Source organism: Stenella coeruleoalba (assembly GCF_951394435.1).
Source record: "Stenella coeruleoalba genome assembly, chromosome: 2".
In the NCBI taxonomy this organism is placed as follows: domain Eukaryota; kingdom Metazoa; phylum Chordata; class Mammalia; order Artiodactyla; family Delphinidae; genus Stenella; species Stenella coeruleoalba.
Window position 1 is genome coordinate 32,615,431 of NC_137147.1, and position 24,527 is coordinate 32,639,957.

A 24,527-nucleotide genomic window follows, 5' to 3' on the forward strand; every position below is an offset into this window, starting at 1 on the left:
ACAGAGGAGTCAGGTTAGATGCTCAAGGCAGCCAGACCACAGCTCCCCATATGCTATGAATACCAGGCTGGGCCAGATTCTTGTCATGCGGGGAAGTTCTCTGTGGGGTTGAGTGGCCCATGGCTCTCAGCATTGTGCCAGAGAAACCAGATGACCTCACATGTGAATGACTTTTCCTTCTTTGGGGAAGGAATGTGTGGGCCATTCCTGTGAGCTGCAGCCCACAAGACCTCTGTGCTGTCAGACCCACAAGGGCCAGGATCCGACTCCAGACGTGGGGGAGGTGTCATAGGCAGGCCCAACTGGCCTCTGTAAGTAGTGTCAAGTGTGCCTAGGAGGAGCCAACAGGCCTTTGATGGTTAAGCAGATGTCCTGGGGCGGGACCTGCTCTTCAGAGTAACCACTCCCTGGGGAGGCATCGACAAGGCCAGTGGCACCTAAAGCCCACACAGTTCAGGCCTGGCTCGAGTGCTGCATATGCCCGAAGATGAGACCAGACCTCCCACCTTGGAATCTTAGTTACCTCAGTACCTGGAGAGAGCGAGGGTCTGGGGCCTGCCTTTGAGCCTGGTTTCTTGCCAGTGGGCCAAATGGGTAAACAAAACAAAACAAAAACCCCTTGATAAAAGACTTAGTGGGGTTCTGGAATATTTTAGTTTTTTTTTTAATAATAGCTTTATTGAGATATAATTCACGTACTGTACAATTCACCCATTTAAAGTGTACAATGTAAAGTTTTTAGCATAGTCACAGACGTGTGCGGCCATTACCGCAGTCAATTTTAGATCATTTTCATCACTTCTAAAAGAAACCCCATCCCCCTTAGCTATCACGCCCCCGCCAGCCCTAAGCTACCACTACTCTATTTCTGCCTCTGTAGATACATTTTTGGTTTTTAACATCCAGTGAGCACTTAGTCTGCATGTGGCACTGGGCTAAGCCTTCTGTTTTAGCTCACACAACCCTCCCTCAGGATAGCCGCACGGGGCAGACACTCTTTTCTGTCTTTGTGTTACTGATGTGGAGACTGAGGCTCAGCGAGTCCAGGATCCCAAAGGCCATAGCGACAGAGCCGGCCGCGGGCTGGACCATGGCTGTGGCTCTTCGGTCCCCAGGAGAGGCCAGGCTGTGGATGGTGGCAGACTGGCGGGGGCAGCTGATGCTCCTTGGCCAGGAGCTGAGAGGACAGTCCTTGTTTCTTCACTGGAGTCTGGCGCCACCTGACTTTTAAAACAGCCCTGAATTCTCTCAGGAGCTCCAGGTTCTGCCTGCACCTGCGGGAAGGCACTGGGGTGCTTCCCAAGGGCCTTGGTGAGAAGGGGTGCCTGGGCCTCGCGGAGGGGCTGGCAGCTCTCCTCTCTCCCACTAGGGTGTGGTCATTAGGTCAAATCACCTCCTAGAATGAGCCGTTTGGCCACCTGTGCTTTGGCCTTGTGGCCTTGGTGACCCTCCGGGCATCTGGTGCTGTGTCTCCTGAAATGGGCTGCAGGTGGACATGAACCGGAAACACAGGCCCCTGTTCCTCCCACTCCTGTTCTCACCCTGGCCAGGGGCTGGTCTCAGGGTTTCCTCATCAGTCAGTAGGAGAGAAATAACAGACCTCTTTCTTCCCACCTGTAGAGCTCTGTGAATGATTAACTTTGAATAGAAAGGGAATAGGAAGTGAGAGCAGTAGGACAGAGAACAGTTATGAGGCTCCTGCCCTTTTCTGACGGCTGGCTATTTTGCTTCCATCGCCCTCATTCTGACAACAACCCCACAAACTTGTGATATTATGTATCCCCATTTGTCAGATGAAGTAATTGAGGCCTAGACAGGTTCATGAAAGCCACACAGCCACTGAGTGACAAAGGCCGGCTGGATTAACGTTTTTTAAGCATCTGTTGTGAACAGAGCACCAGCCCGTCTCTAAGTACATGAGATCTGATTTGGTCCTCTTCAATGCTGTGCCGTCATAGGTCTTGTTATCCCCATTTTACAGATGGGCATCCTGAGGCTGAGATTGAGAATCCTGTACAAAGAGACAGAGCTAACGAGAGGTGTAGGCCGGGGGCCCAGCTCTTAACAGTTACAAAGTCCAGCTCTTTTGGGAGCCTCCAGCCACCTGCCTCTGAGTTTCCAGGGCCCCAACATTCGCATGGTTTTGGGGGCCAGCGGTTAGAGAGGTGCCCTTTCAGAGCAGAGGAAACCGCCTGGTGGTTCAGCACCACTCCCAGGGGTGGAAAGTAAACAGATCTGGGTGGAGATGTTCTTGAGGACTCTGCTTTTCATCTGTGAGTGAACCAGCTGACTGCTTGCTTTGAAAGGCTGGCAGCCAGCCCTTGATAAGTTAACCAGATACTTCTATTTACGTTACCGGAACACTGGGCATCTGAGATCACTGCTGGCAGGCCTTTGCTTAGACAAACCACCCAGTGCCCACGCCCTGGCCAGGCTGGCCACGTGCGGGGGTCAGAGGGACTCCACGGTGGCCTGAGGGAGAGAGAGTGCTCCCTGGCTGGTCCACAGTGACCTCCCCCGGGCCAGCAAATGCTGCAGAGACCTTGGCCCTGAGCTCTCAAGGGGCCCTGGCCTGACACTTGCGCATGGTGGCCAAGAGTGGCAGAGGAGGGTGGGCTGTGACTGACAGCCATGGCAGGGCGCCTGCCCAGAAGGGTGTGGAGATCGCAGGGCCGCTGAACTGATTTCTCAGTTGATGAGCCTAGACCAGGACCAGGGTCCTGGTTGCTGTACTCCAGGGAGGGGAAGTCATCCGATGAGAAGCCAGCTTGTACAGGAAGCCCTGTACCACCTTCAAGAGGCTTAGAAACTTGCTTGGGTTTTTCTGGGCCACTGGGCCAGGGGGTACTGCCCTTCATCTCCCCCCGCAGTTAGCAGTTTGCTGTCTGTTGGGGTGGACATGTGGGTGTAATTGCTGCTTTATCTTCATGTCCTGGTCCCTAATTATGACTTTGCTTATAATAGTTTACACTGATAAGGCACTTCAAAGTTTTTCACAACCCTTTCTCTATATGATATATTCTTCTATTACTAATTCTTTTAAATAGATGGAAGAATTTTTCCTTTTTCATCTCTTCCTATTCTTTTAAAATTTGAAAACATTTGTTTTTTCTCCCCGAGAATTCATGGGCCCTGACCCCCCAATCCCAAGTAATACCAGAGAAATGGGAAGTTCCCTCTATCTCATCCAGAGGTCTGACTCAGCAGATAAACATATACACAGACTTTTCTTAGATTTGCATGGCTTTTTGTTTGTTTGTTTTAACAGATAATGACTGCACATGGTATAAAATTCCAAGGAAACAGAAGGGTATTCTGTGACAAGAAAACGCCCCACCCTCCCCTGTCAGGAGCCTCCTAGCTCCCCTCCCTGGAGGCAGCCACCGTGCCAAGTCCTGTGTGTCCTTCCAGGGATATGCTGGCATAAAGCTTTTATGGACTGTCCAGCAAACTAATAACAGGTGTCTTTTGGTGAGGGGCAGGCGGTCTTGAGACCGAAACCCTGATCATGCGTTGAGCCGTTGAGGTGAAACTGCCCCTGTGGGATTTATTGGCCTCTGACAAGGAGCAGAGCCCATCCATCGCAATCAGCCCTACATGGGAGCTGAGGATTGACCCTGGGTGCTCCACTTGGCCGTGTCTTTTACTTTTGCACGTTATGATGGGACGAGTTGCTGGGCTCTGACCTGCAGGGTCCAGGCCTCATTTGGGGTTACACAGCTGGGAGGGGTTGAGCTGATACATACGAGGTCACACGCATGCCTGGCTGAGCCAGGGCAGAGTCCAGGTTTCCTGACCCCTGTGCTCTGAACAGTAACTCCCCTGGAGTGAACCGGGGCTGGTGTCGAGTGTCAGGATCCCAGGGGAGCAGGAGGATGTGCCTGGGAGAGGTGTGGTCGGCCCGCGAGCCTGGGGCCTGGTGGCCAGCGAGGTGGCAGTGCTGTTCCCTCCACCCGCTGAGCCGGCCTCATTTTGGCTGCAGGTGGGTTGTCTTGTTTACTCAGGACCAATGGAGAGGTCAGCCAGGTGCGGATGGCCTGGATTGTGCGCTGAGGGGAGTACGCGTCACCGAGGAGTGCTAGCAGGGAGAGGGGCAGGGAGGAGATGGGGATTGCCAATCACATTTGCAGCCGGCTGGGCAAGGAAAGAAAGTCATTGCAATTCAGTTACAGGAGCACAGGCACTGCTTGCGTCAGGATGGGTTTTGTTTCCATCGTTTTCTCTCGTTCCTGTGATCGCTCACATGGTTTTAAGCCTGTGGTACATACAGTTTTGTATCCTGCGTTCTTGGTAATTACATATCAGCCTTTTCCCATAATAATATATAGTTTCAGAACCCATCATTTTGGCCGTCTAGTGTTCCATTAAGTGGATGAACCATAATTTATTTAACTAATTCTTTATTAATAGAATTTGGGGCTATTTCTAATTGTTTCCTCTCCAGTAATGCTGGCGAGGATGTCTTTGTGCCCATGACCCTTCTCTTTCTTGAGCGATATTTACCCAGGATAGTGTCCCAGCATTGGGCTAAAGGTTATGCCCGTTTTAGCTCCCCTCGGCGAGTTGCCTTCCACTGGAGTTGTACCGAACCAGCCAGCCTGCTGTGACGTGTTGCGGCTTGGCCACTGTACCCACCCTTTGATGGGAATTAGCAGAAACTTATTTTTGCAGATGTAATAAATGAAAATTGGTACCTTCGTTTGAACTCACAAAACATGGTGGTGTGTGTGCACGTGTGTGTGTGTATGGGGGGGGACGCACATCTGGTTGCCGTCCCTGGTGACAGGTGTGGGTCCTTGATCAGCCCAAACAAGGAGAGCTCCTGTGGCCCCTCACGGAACATTCTCTCAGTTTTTGCTAGCAGATTCCCCGATAGCAGACGCCGGTGGTGTTCTGCGAGGAGTGTGAACCGTGCTGGGCACAGCTGTTTGCTCACGTTAACACACCATTCGTTCCTGTGTGGTGACTCTTTTGTTAGGAGACTTAGAAAGTTTTCACGTGTTCCCACTGTGGAACCAGAGACCCTGTCAGTCTTAATTCAGATTTATCCTGCCCCTATCTTTTGAGGGGCTGTGGGATGTCTTATTTTTAAGTTGGACCAGCATTTACAAATGAGAAGACTCACATGAAAGTCCAGATTTCTGGCTCCCCTTCATTGGAGGTCTGGCACCTGAGGACGCACGTTCCCATATGAGCCAAGGAGAGACGCCTTCTGTCCCCTCACCACACCTGCCCTGATACCGAGATTGTGTCCTAACTGCCATTATCACCGTGTATGCTCGGGACCAGTTCTCTGTGCCCATGTTGCTCTCCTGAGTGGAAACCCAAAGGATAAGCCCGAGAGGGCCACTGTTTCAAGAGAAATCCATGAGCGCACATGGAGGCAAGGGCGCTCGCCAGTCCCACTTTCCGTACACTTTCCCCTTTGGCCTTTTATTAAACCTCTTGTGGCTTAGTTTTCTCATCTGTAAAATGGGGAAAATAATAGCACCTGCCTTGTAATGTTGTTTTGAAGATGGAGTTACGGGGGGTAAAGCACTCAGAAGAGGGTCTAGCAAGAGCAACTGCTGTTATTATTATGATTATTATTAATGGCATGTGTGCTTGTCTTCTCCAGACTAGATTCTCAACCAGGGGTGATTTTTGGTTGTCACAACTTGAGGTGGAGGATGTTACCTGCATTTAGTGGGTAGGGTCCAGGAATGCTGCTAACCATCCTATCTGTGATGCATAAGACAGGCCCCAAACCCTTAACAAAGAAGTAACTAACCCAAAGTATCAATGGTATTGAGGTTGAGAAACCCTGCTCGGACATTTGAGTGTGTGACTCTTGGTCTAACTGAACTCTTCAAACACATCTCTAACCCAGCTTTTCAAGGACTACCTTGGGCTCTCGAAGAATCAGCATTATAACTTAGCTCAGCCCCCAGGGGGAGCTTGAATCCTCTCCCAGCACCCTCACCAAACACATGCCTTCGGTGGGTAATGCACTGTATACCCAGTGTTTGGTCTGTTCTTTATTACATTGAACTCTAGTCTTCCCTGCAGCTTCCTATCCTTGATCCTAATAATAGTAGCTACCATTTATTGAGCCTTATGTGTGGGTGATTGTACTTAGCACTTGCCATGTGTTGCTGCACTGATCCACACCACCCTTCGAGGCAGGTTCTATTATTATACCCATTTTACAGATGTGGAGATTGAGGGTTGGAGAAGTGACATCACTTGCCCAAGTTTACGCAGGGCCAGAGATGGGATTAGATCCAGGTGAGTCTTGCTCTAGAATCCACGTTCCTCACCATTACTACCTGCCTTGTTCTGCCTGGGGCTTCACTCAACAAGTTTATTCGCTCGTCCATGGGAGGATCTTTCAAATATTTAGGATGAGTCCCTGAGTCCACTCTTCTCTCTTCCTGGTCAAAGAGCCCCAGTTCCCAGAATTCTCCTCAAAGACATGTTTCTGATCTGCTTACCATCCAGAACGATCTCCCACCTCTGGACAACCAGCTACCTGCCTCGGGGCTATGCTCCCTTTGCCTCTCTCCATCACGCTGCCCCCAGAGAAGCTGCCCATCCCATGCCCATCCCATGCCCATCCCATGCCAGTTGATGGTCCATCAACTCAAGGCTCTCTGTGCCAGTGCTGACCGGAGTCACCGAGGTTCCCTCTGGGTGGTGTTTTCACTTCACAGTGACCTGTTTTTCAGCGACATGCCACAAGATTCAGTCCACCTGTCTGCCCTTGGTTCTGCTGTTCCCTTCCAGCACCCCACGCACACCTGCACCTGAAATCCACGTCATCCTGGTGGAGCAGAAAAGTATATGGGACTGGGAGTAAGGAGGCCAGGTTGTGAACATACCCAGCTGTGTGGCCTGGGAAAAGTCACTCACCCTCTCTGGTCCATGTGTCCTCAGTTGTAAAGTGAGGGTTTTGGCTCACTGAGGGTTTTGGCTCAGGTGTGCCAAGCATCTCTTCCAGCTCTAACATTCTTTGATGACATGTGTTGGACAGCATGAACTTGTAATATCTCCAATTATTGTGGGACCAGTAATGATAGGCAATTATAGAGCAGTCACTGTGTTCCAGACCTTCTTTTCCGTGTTTTAAGTGGGTTATCTTATTGAATTCTCCACCAACCCCATGCTGTCATTACCCCATTTTACAGACTGTGCCTTGAGGCGGAGCCATGTTGACTCACTTGCCCAAGGTTACCACCTGGCTAGAAGCTGATGGACTGGGGTTTGCCTTGTCTTCTTCAGAGTGATTGAATCCTTCCAGGCTTTTGGATTCTTGCTCTGTGGAGTGATTTTTATTTTTAAATTAAAAAAATAAAAAAAACGATTTTGGCCACCTTGAGGCTTGTGGGATCTTAGTTCCCCAACCAGGGATTGAACTCGTGCCCTTAGCAGTGAAAGCACGGAGTCCTAACCACTGGACTGCCGGGGAATTCCCTCTGTGGACTGATCTTAAGCAAGTCCTGTGATCTTCCTGTGCTCAGCATCTTGTGTTTTAACCACTCCCTCCTCCCACCAAGGTCAAGGCTCTGAATGCCACTTGACTTCAAAAGCTCAGCACCTGCGTCATGCTTATGGGGTAATCCTCTGTACCCCAGATCCCAGCTGAGTGCGATTATTCAGACACCTTTTGGAATCTAAAATTTAGATAATAATGATGACGGTAGTGAATACTTCTTACACAATGTATTTCAAACACATTAATATTATACTATCGTTATTAATATAAATTAACAATATTAATATGTTAACATTATCATTTTTCCTAGTGTTTTCGGTTGTGGTAAAATATATTATTATTTAATCTTCACTGCAGTCCTACCTGGCAGGTGCTGTTGTCTCTAGTTTACAGTGTGAAAACTGAGGCTCAAAGAGGCCTGTGTGGCTGAAGTCGCGCTCTAGTGCATATGAGCTGGGGAGCAGGGAGAACATGTTCTCAAAAGCCACTTGCCTTCTTAACACATTTTAAAGGAAATATAGGGAATTCCCTGGTGGTCCAGTGGTTAGGATTCAGCGCTTCCACTGCCTGGGGCCTGGGTTTGATCTCTGGTTGGGGAACTAAGATCCTGTAAGCCACTTGCGGCAGCCAAAAAAAAAAAAAAAAAAAAGGAAACATATGGATAGGATACTTGTTAAAGATATAATGGTAATGGAAAGCCTTAGAGGATTCTGTGTGAAAGCAGGACTGTGAGACCCACAGAGAAGGTAGACAGAGATGCTTCTCTCTCCATCAACTCCATGGGCCTTGGCCCAGCTCAAGTGTCCTGTACTCCCTCACCCGCTGTTGGGTTGGAGCCTGGCCTGGCCCATTTGTAACCTTGGGCTACAGTACTGGATAGTTAAACTGTGTCTCCTTAAAATCACCTTTATGCCAGATTAAACATGGGTAGATGCTTCAACGTCAGTGAGAAGTTGAACAGGAGTCTGGGTTCTCTGCCAGCCCCTCCCTCTCTGTCCAGGGCCTTCCTAGGCTGTGCAGTGGGGCTGGAGGTACGTGAAGTGCGGAGAGAGGCTGCTGAGAAGAGAGCTAAGCTAGCCCTCACTGTAGCGCTGGGAGCACTTCCAGCATGGTGCCCAGGCCCTTTTTCCTGAGACCTGTCTGCACACCCGAGCTCATTCTGCAATGAGAGTGGGTCCACGGAAGGCCCATCAGTTCCTCCTATCTCCTTAGGATCCCCTGACGGGGCTCTTGGGGCAAGCGGAAGGTCGGATAGGGCAGGGCCTGGTTGGGAGTGAGGCAACAGGATGCCACCTGCCCTTCATTTGAATGAGGCTGGACCGTAACCCTGCTGGGGTAGCACTGCCCACCATGCTGGGGCATCTGGGCTGGAGGCCATGGGGCCAGGGTCTCTAGCCACGGGCATCCCTTGTGGCTGTTTGCTTTTCCTCCTGCTAAGGGGCAGGTGTCCCCCTCTGTCATAATGTGGGAGCTCAGGCTTCAAGTCTAGGGCCTGCCTGTGCCGGAGGAGAGAGCGTGGCTGTGCGGTGTACGTGGAGGACCTCGCTCCTGACCCTGCTGTCTCCCCTCTCAGGCCCCGTCAGCCTCCTCTGCTGGGTATCCACAAGGCCACGGTCAAAGTCACAAGCTTTCTGCCCCCATACCGCAACTTGAGCCCCCTCCGCATAACACATCAGCACCTGTTCAAAGAAAAAGAGTCCCCAGACACAAGCTGTGATCTTGGGGACACAGCGCAGCACTTGCCAGGGTGGAACCCAGGACGGAGTTTAGTGGCTGGAGGCCGGGGGAAGGGTGTGGGCTGGGAGCATGGGGGGCCGAGTCTTCTGAGCCCCTTCCCCTGGAGCTTCCAGGGGAGCTAGCTTTTCTCCTCCCTCCTACCATTTATGGAGCTCGTGTTACGTGGTAGGCACTTTATAAATATTTTCTAGTTAATCTGCCTGACTTTTATAGCGTGCTGTTACTATCCCTGTTTTGCTGCTAAGGGACCCGAGGTTTAGGGAGGTGAGTCGGCAGGTCTCATCTGCAGACTGGTAAAGAGTGGGTCTGAGCGCTGAACCGGATCTGGTGCCCCCCCAAGTGCATGTTCTTAATCACTGAGTTACCCTTTCTTCCATGACCTGAGCTTCGAGCTGCTTGCTGGGGAGGTGGCAGAGACCCCTTCATAGCAGCCACCTGTAGGGGCCGGGAAGGGGGCTTGGGGTTTTAACCAAGTGCAGCCCCTGAGGCCTCAGAGGCAGGACTTTGTGTGGGTGTCTGAGGGAACACAGGTGCGTGTCAGCCTCCAGGGCTCTGGGACTGGCTTCTCCAGGAAATGGGGCTGGCTGTTTTCAACAGCACTTTTCCTCTTGCAAAAGTGGTACCTTTTTACCCACGTGGCCTCTTCCTCTTTTCTCTCACCCCATCCCCTCTCCACGACTGGGTGGTAAACAGATTTCACAGCCCCTCCAGCTGCGGGGGTCTGGGGATTCCCACCAGGACCCTGGCCCCACTGGACCTGAAAACTATCCCTTTGAGCTGCTGGGGTGACCCACTTCCTGCCAAGTCAGCAGAAAACCCCAGGCAGAAGCTGAGTGTGGGCCTGGGAGGGAGATGAGAGTAACATGCTGTGGAAATGCAAGATGGTGGTAAATGACCCCCCCCCCTCCATCGACGTACAGTGTGTTGACACCCGGGTAGAAGTGCATATACAAGCACGTGACAGCTGGGAGAGAATAAGGAGCTACAAACAAATTCATATTTATTTTAAAGATTTAAAAATTCTTCAATATCTTTTACATCAAAAAATTGACAGCACAGTGAAAATAAAAACTAAGTAGGCTCTCATCCCCTGCTAGGTTTGCAATGCCAACACGAGAGGAGGGGGACCTGGTAGATACTCTCTCTTGCCCTGCTTCATCCTCTTTCCTCTGAGCTGTCTTCCTCTTCCAGAGGGTCTCTGAGAGCGCTGTTTGGCCCATCACCCTCCTGCACTGATACCATCCAGGTGTGGTTGGATCGTCCAGGACCCTCCCACTTTGCATCCGTTCTCACTTTTACATCCACTAGAATGTCCGTTGCACAGGGCAAGGAATTGTGTTATTTTGTTCACTGCTGCATCTATGACTGTGTGCCCCGAGACTTTAGGGTGAGTCCAGGTGTGAAGCTGACTGGTGGCCACCATGCAGTGGGATACGGGCAATGATAAAGAGGGGTTGCAGGGTGCCGTGGGCTCACACGTCAGCCCAGTGTGGCGGGTGGCTATCAGGAAAGCTTTCTGGAGGAGGTGATATCTTAGCCCAGTCTTAGAAGAAGAGTGTGAGTTAGCCAAGCATGACATAAAGGACACTCCAGGCTGAGGGATCAGTGTATGTCCCCTGCCCACCCCCAAGCTGTGTGCCAGGCTTACGAAAGCTTTGGGACAGCACACGCACATCCCTCTTGTCTATCATGGGTGTGGGCTGGCCTAGAGTGGAGCTGTGTTTGCAGGGAGAGAGAAGTACCCTGTGTTGCTGAGTTTCTAGTGAGGTATGATTTAAGAATGAGGCCCAGTGTTGGAGGGGTGTCATAGTGCAGCCCCCTGTCCCCACCTCGTGTGGGCTGCTGGCTCGCCTTCTTGCCCACAGGCTCGTCAACTGTTGGTTTATAAGCCTACGCGGCCATCTCTTCTCCCCAGTACTCACTGCCGTGGCACTGCGCACTTCTCCTGCCCATGTATTGCCACTTCACTTTGGAGTTCCCCAGGGCAAGAGGACGTGGTGGTCGGGTCACGAGTCTGGTGACCTTTCCGAAGAGGGGGAGTATTTCCAGGGTGGTTGCTTGCTGTTTTGAGAAATAACACTGTCACCATTGCCACTTTGCAGGACAGGTGGGGAGAGAGCTGGCTGGCCCTGCTGTGGGGGACTGAAGGTTGGCTTTTGAGCCCCCATGTAGTTGAGAGTACCATTTGGTGCAGAGGAGTCTTGAGTTGCCAAGGAATAGATTGGATCTAAAGTAAGAGAGCTCTTCTCTCTATTTGTGACAGCTGGGGAGAGACACTTGCCCAAGTTCTGTTCGGATGGGCGAGCGAAATGGAAGTGCATGCTGTTTATTTCTCACGTTTGTTGAGTCACGCTGTTCCTTGTGTGAGCCACCAGAGGGTGCTGTTGGCGCAGGATAGCTTGGCCTGCCTGATGGCTTAATACAGAAGCTTCAAGGTGGCTGCTCTCTCCCCACAGATCAGAAAATTACAGCGCTGCTGGTCTTTCATTTAGTCTTCTGACGGTCCCTTTTTGAAATTCTTGCTCTTACTTTTGCATCTTAAGATGCCTCCACCTCCCACCCTAAATACACACACATACACCATGGGGGTACTTACTTCTCTCTCTTTATTCTGACACTGCCCCTCTGAACTCTGTCCCCAACAAAACTGATTAATTTTCCTTTAGCTAGCTGCCAGATGGACAAGGATTTAATAAACTTATTTACCCTAAGGTGTTAATGAGGCTTAATACTTTACCCCTGGGGTCCTCGACCTTGTAACTGTGAAGATCGAAACTACGCCTTATAATCTAAGAGGTGAACTGCTAAGAATGGAATTGTGCCACGTCTCAGTGTGGGTGGGGATGATGTTTCGGGAAGAAGGTTGGGAGGGGAGCTGTTAAAGGAAGGTGCCCACCCATGCCACTGGCCCTGCAGGGCGGCCCCTCAGCTGTTGCCCTGCGATGAGGTGAAGGAGACTGCGGAACAACCACGCTGAGAGGTTTTATGGGCTCTGCTGTGTGGGTTTCTCACCCTTTATGGTTAGATGTCTTGACCAACAAGGATGACAACACCAGCCTGCCCAACACCTTATACAGAACAACTGGAAAAAGGGCGTGAGACAGACGGGTCCTAAGGGCCTCAGAGACCATGTGGCTTGTGGGAGAGACTGACCACTTGCTCTTCTTTCCTTTGCGCAGACGTTTACAGCATGGTGCAACTCCCACCTCCGGAAGGCAGGGACGCAGATCGAGAACATCGAGGAGGACTTCCGGGATGGCCTGAAGCTAATGCTACTGCTGGAGGTCATCTCAGGTGAGCCGGACCACTGGCCTTGGGAGAGCCAGAGCAGGGGTGCGGTGATGCCAGAGGCGTGGGGCCTCCGTGGCCCAGGATCAGGCACCGCCCCCTGGGTTCTGCCACTTTGGGAATGCTGCCCTGACACCTCTGCGTCTGCTCTGTCCTTGGCTATGGTAGCTTTGGGTGTCTTGAAAAAAGTTGGGGGTGACGTGTGAATTCAGACAAGGAGACTGAGTTTGGTCCTGGCCCTGCTGCCAACTACCTGTGTGCCCTTGGACAAGTCACCGCCTTTCTGCCTCAGCATCCTCATTTGCATAAAGAGGGGTTTGAAGGATGGTCTCTGAGGTCTCTTCTCCAAATGCTGGGACTCTGTGGTCAAGAAAGCAACCGTGGCTGACCATCTCCAAACACTGGCTCCACTGCTACCTGTATCCAGGTGATTCCAGTCCCTTATCCAGCCCCCAGCTTGGAATTTGGGTGTCCAGATATCCGGAGGGACAGCTCCTCGCCAATGCATATCTCCTCTTTCTTATGAATGCCTGTCCTCCACCATCCCTTAAAGGTTGGAGGGCCCGAGATTCTAGCTTATGCACTGGAGGGTCTTGGCTGCTTTCTCCACTTTACCTTCCACCTTGCCGCCGGTCCTAGGCTAGTCTCAGGCCAGCCTTCTCCCTGGAGCCTCCTTTTAAATACTGCGTCGCACTGGGCATCTTCCCCCACATGTGCCCCAGGGTTCAATGCCTTTGCTCTTTGGCATTCAAGTTTCATTCATTCTGTTTCCTTCTATTATCCTTCTTTTACCTCTGCTACCTCACGGTGTCAGTGCGCCTGCGTCAGCTGTCACCTAGATAATGTCCAGAGGCCTTTGACCCCTCCTCCCAGCTTCTCCCTTCCCACCGCCCTCCGTTACCCACACGCAGCCAGAGGGTCCGTCCAACGGCCCAAATATGGTCACGCTGTTCCCTGCTTGAAACTTTTCGTTGCCTCTCTGGGGCTTTGCGCCTGCAGCCCGCATTCCTTAGCATAGCTAGCAGGATCCTTCATGAGCTGGCACCTGCTGTGTTTTCAACTAACTATTCCCCACAATGTGTCAGACTTCAGACCCTCTGCCACACTGGGGGCACACGCAGTCCTCCCCAGACGGCACGCTCTCTGTTTTCTGTGCTTTTGCACAAGCTCCGACTGCCTTCCCCCACTCCCCAATACTTGAAAATATTTTCACTGCAGGTGAAATCTGTGGGGTGGGGTGGGGCGTGCGTGTGTGGTAAGATACACGTAACATAAAATTTACCATTTTGATCGTTTTAAAATGTACACAGAGGCATTAAGTACATTCGCATTGTCGTGCAACCATCACCGCCCCCCATCTCCAGACTTTTTCAGTATTCCACACTGTGGCCCCATGCCATTCAGTGCCAGCTCCCCGTTCCCTTCTCCCTGCTGCAGCCCTGCCCACCACCATTCTGCTTTCTGTCTCTGTGAACTTGATTCACAGATTCTGTTCTAGGTTCCTCGTATTAGTGGAATCATAATATTTGTCCTTTTGTGACTGGCTTATTTCATTTAGCATAATGTCCTCATAGTTCCTCCATGAAGTAGCATGTATGAGAATTTCCTTCCTTTTTTTTTTTTTTTTTTTTTTTGCGGTACGCGGGCCTCTCACTGTTGTGGCCTCTCCCGTTGTGGAGCACAGGCTCCGGACGCGCAGGCTCAGCGGCCATGGCTCACGGGCCCAGCCGCTCCGCGGCATGTGGGATCTTCCCGGATCGGGGCACGAACCCGTGTCCCCTGCATCGGCAGGCGGACTCTCAACCACTGCGCCACCAGGGAAGCCCTCCTTCCTTTTTAAGGCCAAATATTCCATCGTGTATATATATCCCACATTTCGTTTATTCAGTCATCTGTCAATTCACACTTGAGTCGTTTCCACCTTTTGGCTATTGTGAATAATGCCGCTAAGAACATGGTGTACAGATATCTGTTCAAGTCTGTGCTTTCAGTTCTCTTGCGTATGTACCCAGAAGTGGAATTGCTGGGTCCTAGAGTAATTCTATATTTAATTTTTTTAGGAACTGCCATATGTTTTCTTCTGCTTTTTAGAGTGTCTTTCCCGACCTCTCTTCCAACATTTCTTAGTTTAAACAAACCTGGCATTGTTCTTTTTCGTTCTTCAAAACTCAGCTTAGCCGTTTCCTCCAGGAAGGCTTCCCTGACTACCACCGCCCCCCACCCCCCACCCTCACTCGTGCTTTGAGTGGCTGCCCTCCTCTGGGCTCCTAGAACAGGCTGTTGATTCCTCTAGTGTGTCATTTGCCATGCAGCAGGATCATTTTTGGCTCATGTGTTTTCTCCTCACTGCGCACTGAGCCCCTTAGGGTGGTGACAGTCTCATCTGTATCCCAAGTGCTTAGACCTGTACTTGGCACGTAGGTGATGCTCAACAAATATTAGAGTGACTGACTGCCCGCTGGGCTTTTCCGCGTACCCACCAGATGCTCTCACTGAACGGGCCAGCCTGTGCACATCTGTGGGGCGGGGAGAGATTGAGTCACCGAGATGTTGCCTTTTCCTCCTGAGCATTTCTGGAGATGGGTAGGATAACAGGAGAAAGGAAGAGGGTGCTCCCTGCAGAGGTCCTCTGAGTGTGGTCCCTGGACCACCCAGCAGAATCAGCAGGACTGCTTGGCCACATGCAGGTTCCCAGCCTACACCCCAGACCTCCTAAATCGGAAACTCAGGAAGCAGGGGAAGGGGACTGGACGTCTGCAGTTAGCAGGTCCTCCTGGTGGTTCTGTGCTGATTGAAGTCCCAGAACCACTATCCTTGCTGCCTCCACTGTCTTGGAGAAGCCCCGTTCCGGCCAGTGTACGTGGCTGGTGGGCTGGCTGGCGAACTCAGGCTTAGCAGGACCTAAGGGCTGGGGCTCTAGGGGGCACGAGGTGCTGCCTCCATCCATCCTATCGGGGGGAAGCCCTGCGGCATCTCATCTGCTCAGGAGGGCGGTAGGGTTCCTTGCCAGAGAGGGGGGCAATGGCCACAGCCTTGGGAAAGCCGTGAGCGGAAAGTCTTGATTTAATAATAAAAACCCAGCTGTGCTTCCCTGGGAGCTGCTCGGCCAAATGACATCTGTGGCAGGAATTCTGTTCTCTAGAAGCTGGGGGGCCCCCTGGGGAGTTGGGAGGCCCCCCAGAGAAATGCCGCTCTGACAGGGTGGGCATGGCCCAGCATCAGGGCCACCCTGCCCCTCGAGATCTCTCAGCCAGACTGTCGATGTGCTCGGAAGGGAGCGGGGAGGGCACTGCTGGGCTGGGCTGGAGACCGTGGCAGGTGCAAGGGTCCTGAATTTCAGGTCCTAGGATGGTGGTTCTCAGCCTTTTAGGGTCCCTGACCTCTTAGAGACTCTGAACGCTGTGCGCCCCTTCCCCAGATGTGGGCACACATGTTGTACATACGCATTTTTCAGCTGGTTTCAGGAGGTCCCTGGACACCTCTGGTCTATGCTCTTAACAGGGTGTTTGGAGAACCTGCTCCTCAACACCCGTTTCCCGGGAGCTTCTGACCGAAAAGCCTGAGCAGCAGGGGCTCCCCTGTGGAAGCTGGAGGGGTGGGGTGGGGTGGGGGAGTGGCTGTGGAGTGACGGTGGGGGATTGACTCAGAGCTGAGCCGAGGGTACCCCTGGGAGGCAGTAACCGGACAAGAGCAGCGGTGCTCAAATGAGAGAGGACTGGCAGAGCACAGGGGACTCTTCCAGAATACTCTAGAGTGACCCAAGCACTCCCCCAGGCCAGAACAATCTAGGCTAGGAGTTCGGGGCCTTTGCATGTGCTGTTCCTTCTGCCTTGGTCACCAGTCCCTGCAGTCTGGGCCTGGCTGCCTCCCACTCAGAGGCCTCCCCTGACCACCTCACAACTCTTTCGCCCTCCTGCCTGCCCTCCTCTGCTGTGTCTCTTTTAAAGCATTTATTTTAAGAATTTACCCTCTGGCTGCTTGTTCATTTATGTGTTTCTCTGATGAAGATCTGTCTCTCCTCCTGGACCATAAGTGTATGAAGGCAGCAAACTGTTCTGTGCACCCCCGCATTCCCAGCACACAGCCAAGTCTTTGGCATATGTTAGGGGCTTGATACAGACTTGTTGAGTGGCTGCAAGCAGTTTAGACCTGAGGAGTCGGAGAATAGCATCTCACTTCCTGTCCCTCCCTCTCGGTCTGTGTTCAGGTGAACGCTTGGCCAAGCCGGAGAGAGGCAAAATGAGGGTGCACAAGATCTCCAATGTCAACAAGGCCCTGGACTTCATAGCCAGCAAGGGGGTCAAGCTGGTGTCCATAGGAGCTGAAGGTGAGTAAGGCCTGCCCCTGGCTGCCCCCCGGAGTGGGATTCTCCCCACCCCACAACTTCCTGGCTCTTTTGGCCTTTTCCAGCCTGACTCCTAGACCCACTCTTATGTCCCACCCACTTCTAGACATCCCTGGGGGCATTTGGAAGTAGGGCTCCCAGCACCTCCATCTGGTCGACCCCGTGGATCCTTCATGTAAAAACAGCACTTTCCATCCAATCTCAGCACCTTGGCAACCCCTCCGCGGAATCCTAGCGCTGTGGGATATACCTGTGTGGAATGCCACCTCCCTCTTCCACAGGCCTGGCTGCATCGCGCTGTCCCAAGCAGAGAGTTCTGTGGTCTGGGGAGAGTGTGCAGACACTGGCTGGGTGGAGGCAGCCCCCTGCAGGATGGCTGTCCACACGCCTTTAGGAACATTTCTAATATCATTTCCCAGCAGAGCAGCTTCTTGACTCTTTGCCCTTTACTTACAAAAAAATTGTTTATACACCTGAAGCTAACACAAGATTGTAAATCAACTTTACTTCAATTTAAAAAAATTGTTTAAAGCTCAGTCGAAACCATTATTAGCATGTTCTTAATGGTTAAAAGGAGGTTGCACAATTTCTTGTGTGCACTGTGATGGTTCTGAAGGATTTAGGGAGGGTCGTGAGGTGATGGGAATAAAATACCATAACTAGGCCCCGTCAGAACTGTGTCCTAGGGATTCTGCAATGCATTGGGCATCTGCTGTATGGTGCCAGAGATCAGAAGGTGAGTGAGACACCATCTCCATTCATTCACTTCTTCACTGTAGATACAAGCCTGGCTGTGATTACTGATCACTTGCTCTGCAGCAGGTACTGTGCTGAAGCCCTTTGCACCAGTGATCTCCTTTCACCCTCACCAGCCCTACGAGGTGGCTCTAATTATTATCTCCATTTTACAAAAGGAAAATACATGCCTGACGAGATTAACTTGTCCCAAGTCCCATCATCAGCAAGTGGTAAAGCCAGAACTCAAATTCAGGTCTGAGTGACTCCAGAGAAATACCCCAGAGGGTGGCCTTTCCTTGCAGAGGTTGGAGGGTCTTGCTTCAGTAAATCCACAGGAGCTGATCTCTTCTCTGGTTGATGACTTTAAAGTCCTCTTTTTTTCTAGCAATTGAGGGATTGCTAGATATATCAACATCAAACTGAGAAATTGGAGCACAGCGGTTGGCAGACTGCAGTCCACGGGGTCCAACCTGGCTGACCTGGGTTTTTGTAACTAGGGGAACACGGCCATACCCATTTGTTTACATATCATTGGCTGCTTTCCTGCTACAGGCGGAATTGAATAGTTGCGACAGAGACCATATGGCCTGCAAAGCCGAAAATATTTCCTATCAGGCCCTTTACAGGAAAAGCTTGCTGACCCCTGCCTTACCAGGGACTCAGACTAGTACTTGAGGCCATCACAGGTGGTGCCTTATGCATCCCACCCCTCAGCTGTGAGGCAGGGATCACGTCTTCTACATCCTTGTGGCCCCAGCTCCTAGCAGCGTGATGCACACAGTCAGTGCTCAGTAAACGTTCGAAGGGCTTGTGCGTAGCAGGATACTTCGCTCTGTGAGTGGGAAAATAATCGCTGCCTGTTAAGAAGAAAAGAATAGTTTGTTCTCTTAGGGAGGAATCAAGGCTTGGCAGAATGGGCTTCCCTGGTGGCACAGTGGTTGAGAGTCTGCCTGCCGATGCAGGGGACGCGGGTTCGTGCCCCGGTCCGGGAAGGTCCCACATGCCGCGGAGCAGCTGGGCCCGTGAGCCATGGCTGCTGGGCCTGCGCGTCCGGAGCCCGTGCTCCGCAACGGGAGAGGCCACAACAGTGAGAGGCCCGCGTACCGCAAAAAAAAAAAAAAATAAATAAATAAAAGACTTGGCAGAAAAAGTTTCAACCAAGCAGGTATGGGAAGCCAAAGAAATTGCCACTCAGGTCGTCTGGTGCAAGCTCAGATGCTCAGTGGAACAGGGAAGTAGAGGACGTATGATGTGGGCTGGGGTGAGCGGTAGGGATGAGTGGGGAGAAGAGGGGAGAACATGCCCTTCTAAGCAGGGCAGCTGCCATGTAGATCTGGTCAGTTGTTGCTGTGTGGGAATACTCTTCAAGCATTGCTAGATCTTCCAATTTTTCAAAAGAAGCCAGAAATCCAGATTTTTAGAAAGGAACATTTAACAACTACCTAAAAAAATATATTTGTAAAGACTCTGAATACCAAAGGGGAGGAAGAAAGGAGAAGATGGGCGAGAATAGCACTTGCTGAGTTCCAGATCTGTGGCTGACTAGACAGGATACTTTAACAGGCTTGTCATGTCACCAGCCACATTCTACAGTCAAGGAAACTGAGGCTCGAAGAAGTTGATGGAATGGAAGTGTGTAGTACAGGCTCTGGGCCAGACTGCTTCCATATGGCAGAGCCAGTAAACCCCGGGGGTTTGGGCTCTGGAGCTGAGGTCTGAAGCTCTCCCATCACCCCAAGGCTTTGCTGCCTCCTCTGCAGGGGCCCAGGACAGAAATTTCATGTCTGATTTTCCTCAGCTCTGAAGTGGCAGGTCAAGCTGGCTGTGTTGTCTCGACAGAGGGGTAAGGAGCAAAGACTGACATGGGTGTGAACGCTCACGACCCCCCTCTGATCTCTGGGGAGTCACCTAACCTAGCTGGCCAGAGTTTTCTAGCTCCTTCGGCACCAGCCTCGCTTCTCAAAAGATTTCTAAAGCCTCCTTAAAATGAGCCATTCCCTACCTTCTCGCTGCCTTCAGGCCAAGCCTTCCCTCTGAGATCCTCCCTCCCGTTTCAAGCTGAAATGATAACCTATATAGGAAAAGAATCTGAAAGAGAATGAATATATGTACATGTATAACTGAATCACTTTGGGGTACACCTGAAACTAACGCAACATTGTAAGTCAACTACACTCCAATAAATTTAAAAAAAGAAAACAAAAAAAAGCTGAGCACCAAGATCATGCCAGGACGGCCGCTCTGCTGAGCCAGGAAACTGGATGAGGCCCTGAATGGGCTTTGTTTATTTTAATGAAGTGAAGCTTACTGCTGTAGACTATAGAAGGCAGTGGAATGGATCACCTGGAAGGAGCCCTCTTGGGGTTGGGGTGGGGGAGATGTTGCCGGTTGTTCTGGCTGGGGTGCCCTGGGGACCAGGCCCAGCCCAGGTGAAAGGCCCCAGACCTTTGAAGGGTTATCACGTGGGGCAAGGTCTCGACTCTGACTGACTCTGACGTGCAGAACCAGGCCCGGAAGGGAGACCCTGTGGGCAGGCTGACTGTGGATAACATACAGAACCTCAGGGGATGCAGTGGGTGCTCTGGGAAAGGTACGGGCTCCCTGCCCCCAAAGATGGAGGCCAGGGGCAAGAAGCATCCACACCGCGGCAGGGGTTAGAATAGATCCTTGGGGTTTCTTGTGTGATACTTGATTCTAGAATGTCTAGACTTCACGGGGTTGGGACTTGACGTGGGTGAGTGGTGGGATTTAACCAGATGAGGGCACCTGAGAAGGATTTTTCCTTTGAAGATCTTGAGGCAGGGAAAGCTTGATGGCTTTGGGCGCTAGAGCTTGGGGGTGGGCTCGAAGATTTAGCATCTGTCCTTAGGATGGAGGGGGCGGCGGGTGCAGTAGCTAAACCCAATGGTCTTGGGAGGTGGTGACCCCCAGGGTTCTAGTTTCTATCACGTGGAGTTCCTTCGGCATCATTCATTCCACCGTCTGAATACTGCTCAGTGACTGCGTCCCCGGACTGGGGCCAGGGGACAGGCAGGTTCTGAGTAAAATCAGGATGTGAACAGCTTCACAGGTAGCTGTGGTCTAGGAATGGCTTCTTCCCACACCCACAGCGACACTGCTTTTTTGGTTTGGCTTGGTTTTTTAAAGATTGTTTTGATGTGGGCCATTTTTAAAGTCCTTATTGAATTTGTTACAATATTGCTTCTGTTTTATGTTTTGGTTTTTTGGCCACAAGCCATGTGGGATCTTAGCTCCCCAACCAGGGATCGAACCCACACCCTCTGCATTGGAAGGCAAAGTCTTAACCACTGGACCGCCAGGGAAGTCCCAGACATTGTTAATCTAGCGTCGTGGTTTTTCCCCCAGGGGCCCAGTTGTGGCCTTGGAACCCTTCTTTTGGACCCAGCATTTCAGGCCATATAGATGCCTATGAGATGGGCAGCCTTACTCCAAACAGAGATGCCTGGGGAAAGGATCTGCCGTTCTCGGGACCAGGGCAGGAGAGCCCTCTGGGGAGGGTTACACTCTGAGGGTGTGTGGGGAATCAGGTGGGCCCTGGGGATGGGTGGTACATGGGCTGTTAACTGTACACACACCACTCTCTTTGCCTGTCCTTGGCCCCCCTTTTTTCTGGAGTGAAACTGCTTCTTTGGTAGGAGTTAGAATTCAGTAAGCAACACCCCCAGGGCTTGGGTGTTTCTGTGGAAGGAGGAGAGACGTAAGTAGGCGAGACCCAGAGAAGAAGCTGCCTTGTCTTCCTTGGTGCTGGGAGGACACTGAGCTCAAGGCCAGCAGGAGGCTGGGATTTTTTTTTTTTTTTTTGCAGTACGTGGGCCTCTCACTGTTGTGGCCTCTCCCATTGCGGAGCACAGGCTCCGGACACGCAGGCTCAGTGGCCATGGCTCACGGGCCCAGCCTCTCCGCGGCATGTGGGATCCTCCCGGACCGGGGCACGAACCCGTGTCCCCTGCATCGGCAGGCAAACTCTCAACCACTGCGCCACCAGGGAAGCCCGGCTGGGATATTTTGATCTTCACAAATGGGGCAGCTGGGGGTGGGGACACTGGCCCCAAGTCATTAAAAACTTGTGAACATCATTTTTAATTATGTTCTAATTGTCTATTTGGTGAGCACAGCTGTGCTCTGTTCCAGACCTGGGTGCGGTCCTGGAGGAGCCCAAGTGCTCTTATGTTCTCTGCCCGCTCGCCCACCTGTGGTTAGTGTCCTCCAGTGTCCTATTCATTCATTCATTCATTTGTTCATTCATTCAACAAATGTTGATGGAGGGCCTTTTCTGTGTCAGGGACAATGCTGGGCTCTTAAGCAGTGATGCAAAACAAAACATCTTTACCCTCAGGGAGCTTACGTTCTAGAAGAGGGAGAAGAAAATATATATGTCGGTTGTAGAAAAGTAAAATGGGAGGTCCAGGAAGGTCTCAGTGAGAAGATGAAGGGTGAGTGGAAACAGGAGGGAGGTGAGGGGTATCCCAGGACCAGGGAGAGCTGCAGGGAGGCCGTGTGACTGGAGGGGTAGAGGGAGGAGGGGTCCCAGAGGCCCCACCAGCCACTGCCTTTGGCTCCGAGTGGAGGTTTTGAGCAGAGAGGTGACAAGTCTGGGGATTTGCTCAGTCATGCCTCGTACTTTGCACCTTCACAGGTTTCCAATGTGTGGTCATGATAAATACCCTGGCAGCAAGGGCCTTCACAGCAACCTTACTCTGTATTTCACTCCACTGGCTTGGGCTAGAGAGAGTTTTTTTTTTTTTTTTTTTTTGCGGTACGCGGGCCTCTCACTGTTGTGGCCTCTCCTGTTGTGGAGCACAGGCTCCGGACGTGCAGGTTCAGCGGCCATGGCTCACGGGCCCAGCCGCTCCGCGGCATGTGGGATCCTCCCGGACCGGGGCACGAACCCGCGTCCCCTGCATCGGCAGGCGGACTCTCAACCACTGCACCACCAGGGAAGCCCAGGAGAGAGAATTTTTTTCTCAAAAAGTTGAGCAACTTCAAGATGCTTGCTCCCTATTGCCACGTTATTTCCCAGAAAGGTGTTTTTTGTTTTTTTAAAAACTTCTAGCCACAGTATGGTAGCCTTATTACCACCCGGGTGTGTGTTCGCTGTTTTTCAACTTTGCTAATTTAATAGCTGGGAAATGGTATCTTATAACGTTAATTCCAAGCGAGATTGACATTCTTACAAATTGGTTATTTGTATTTCGTGTTTTCTGAAGTGTATTCATGTCTTTTGCCTACTTATGTATTATGAGTTTAGACTTTTATCAATTTATATAAACACTTTGAACATTACAGATGCAAAGCCATTGGGAGTCACAAATGAAAGGGCATTTTAAAAATATCAAACGTTTAGGAACTGGTTCTTTTTTTTTCAGTTTTCCTTGAAGTATAGTTGCTTTACAAGGAACTGATTCTTGACTGATTAACTGACTACTCCCGCTCCCCGCAAGCCTGCTCTGCAAAGTGCAGCCGGCTGTTGTAGTTATTAAGGAGGATGGTCGTATGCTGCTACATCTCTCTGTCTCTCTAACTCAGGTTCTCCAACTTGGATCATTGTCCTGCGGATGCCTAGGATTCTGGGAGGGGCATTCAAACCCCCTTCTTTACAGGAAGAGTCACATCCTGTCCCAAGTCCAAAGTGGACACTGTGCTTCCTTTACTCGGCACCCTGATGCAGGCTCAGCAGACTTACCCACTGTCCCCACCAGAAGCTGCTGTGGCCAGGCATCACTGCTCAGTGCCTTCGCCTTGCATGCAATTTTGCCCTCCCTTTTGAGGAAGGGGATGAGATCTTAATTTCCTTAGTGGAATCCACTCTTGTGTAAGGGGTTTGTTTTGTGGGAAGCAAACCCAAGTGGGTGTGGGCTCAGGGGATTAGGAGTCCCTGGAAGTTGCCCCTTCTTATGGTTTTGTTGGGTCTCCCCTAACACTAGTGTTGCAGGTAGGAAAAAACGAGATATTCTTTGTATGCCTGAGTCTTAACTGAGAGTACCTCGCCATGGGGCCAGGTTACCATCTTCTGGCCTGGAAGCAGGTGAGGGTAAGGAGTCTGCATTTGATTGTTACCCTTCTCAACCCCCAAGACTATAAATGACTCCATGTCTTAGGCTCCTTGAAGACAGGGCTTATATATCTTTGTATTCCCTGCCTTTGAGTCTGGTACAGAAAAAAAAAAAAATTACTTCATAGAATTTATAACATTTTTTAAAAAGTCTAGAAAGTGCTGCTTAGACTGAATTTAGTGGGGTATCTCTTTTTTTTAAAAGATAGATTTTATTCATTTTTTAAAAAAATTTTATTTATTTTTAGCTGCGTTGGGTCTTCATTGCTGTGAGCGGGCTTTCTGTAGCTGCAGTGAGCGGGGGCTACTCTTCGTTGCGGTGCGTGGGCTTCTCATTGCGGTGACTTCTCTTGTTGCGGAGCACGGGCTCTAGGCACGCGGGCTTTAGTAATTGTGGCTCGCGGGCTCTAGAGCACAGGCTCAGTAGTTGTGGCGCACGGGCTTAGTTGCTCCGTGGCATGTGGGATCTTCCCGGACCAGGGCTCAAACCCGTGTCCCTTGCATTGGCAGGTGGATTCTTAACCACTGTGCCACCAGGGAAACCCATAGTGGGGTACCTCTTAATTGTGATCTTGAAGCTGTTGTTTGTTTTTTGTTAAAAAATACCCAGCTAGTGGCATCGTGAACTTGATTTGTGAGTTAGTGGATCCTTCCAGTGGCAGTTTATAAACCTTTGTCGGGTTGGTTAATTTCTGTTGCCTGCACTGGCTTTCGAGCTGTGGATGCCTGTTCTGAGAGCTGTGCTTGCCCAGAGGTCCTCAGCTCACAGAGGTGCCAGGACATTTGTGATGGTATAGAAATTCTGTCCCTCTTCTCTGTTAGGCTGGTGGCACCACTCAGGGTTTAAGACACCCCCTTCTCTGTTGCCTTTC

The 24,527-nt window shown here is 51.2% G+C and overlaps 1 protein-coding gene across 3 annotated transcripts in view; it reads left to right on the forward strand.

Moving 5' to 3' along the window:
- ACTN1 (actinin alpha 1) overlaps positions 1-24,527 on the forward strand; it is a 98,206-nt gene that overhangs the window by 39,987 nt on the left and 33,692 nt on the right. For all 3 annotated transcript variants that reach the window (XM_079908382.1, XM_079908380.1, XM_079908381.1), the window contains exons 2-3: positions 12,391-12,505; positions 16,707-16,826. In XM_079908382.1, the coding sequence (XP_079764508.1) occupies positions 12,391-12,505; positions 16,707-16,826 (235 nt within the window). The remainder of the gene's footprint in view (positions 1-12,390; positions 12,506-16,706; positions 16,827-24,527) is intronic.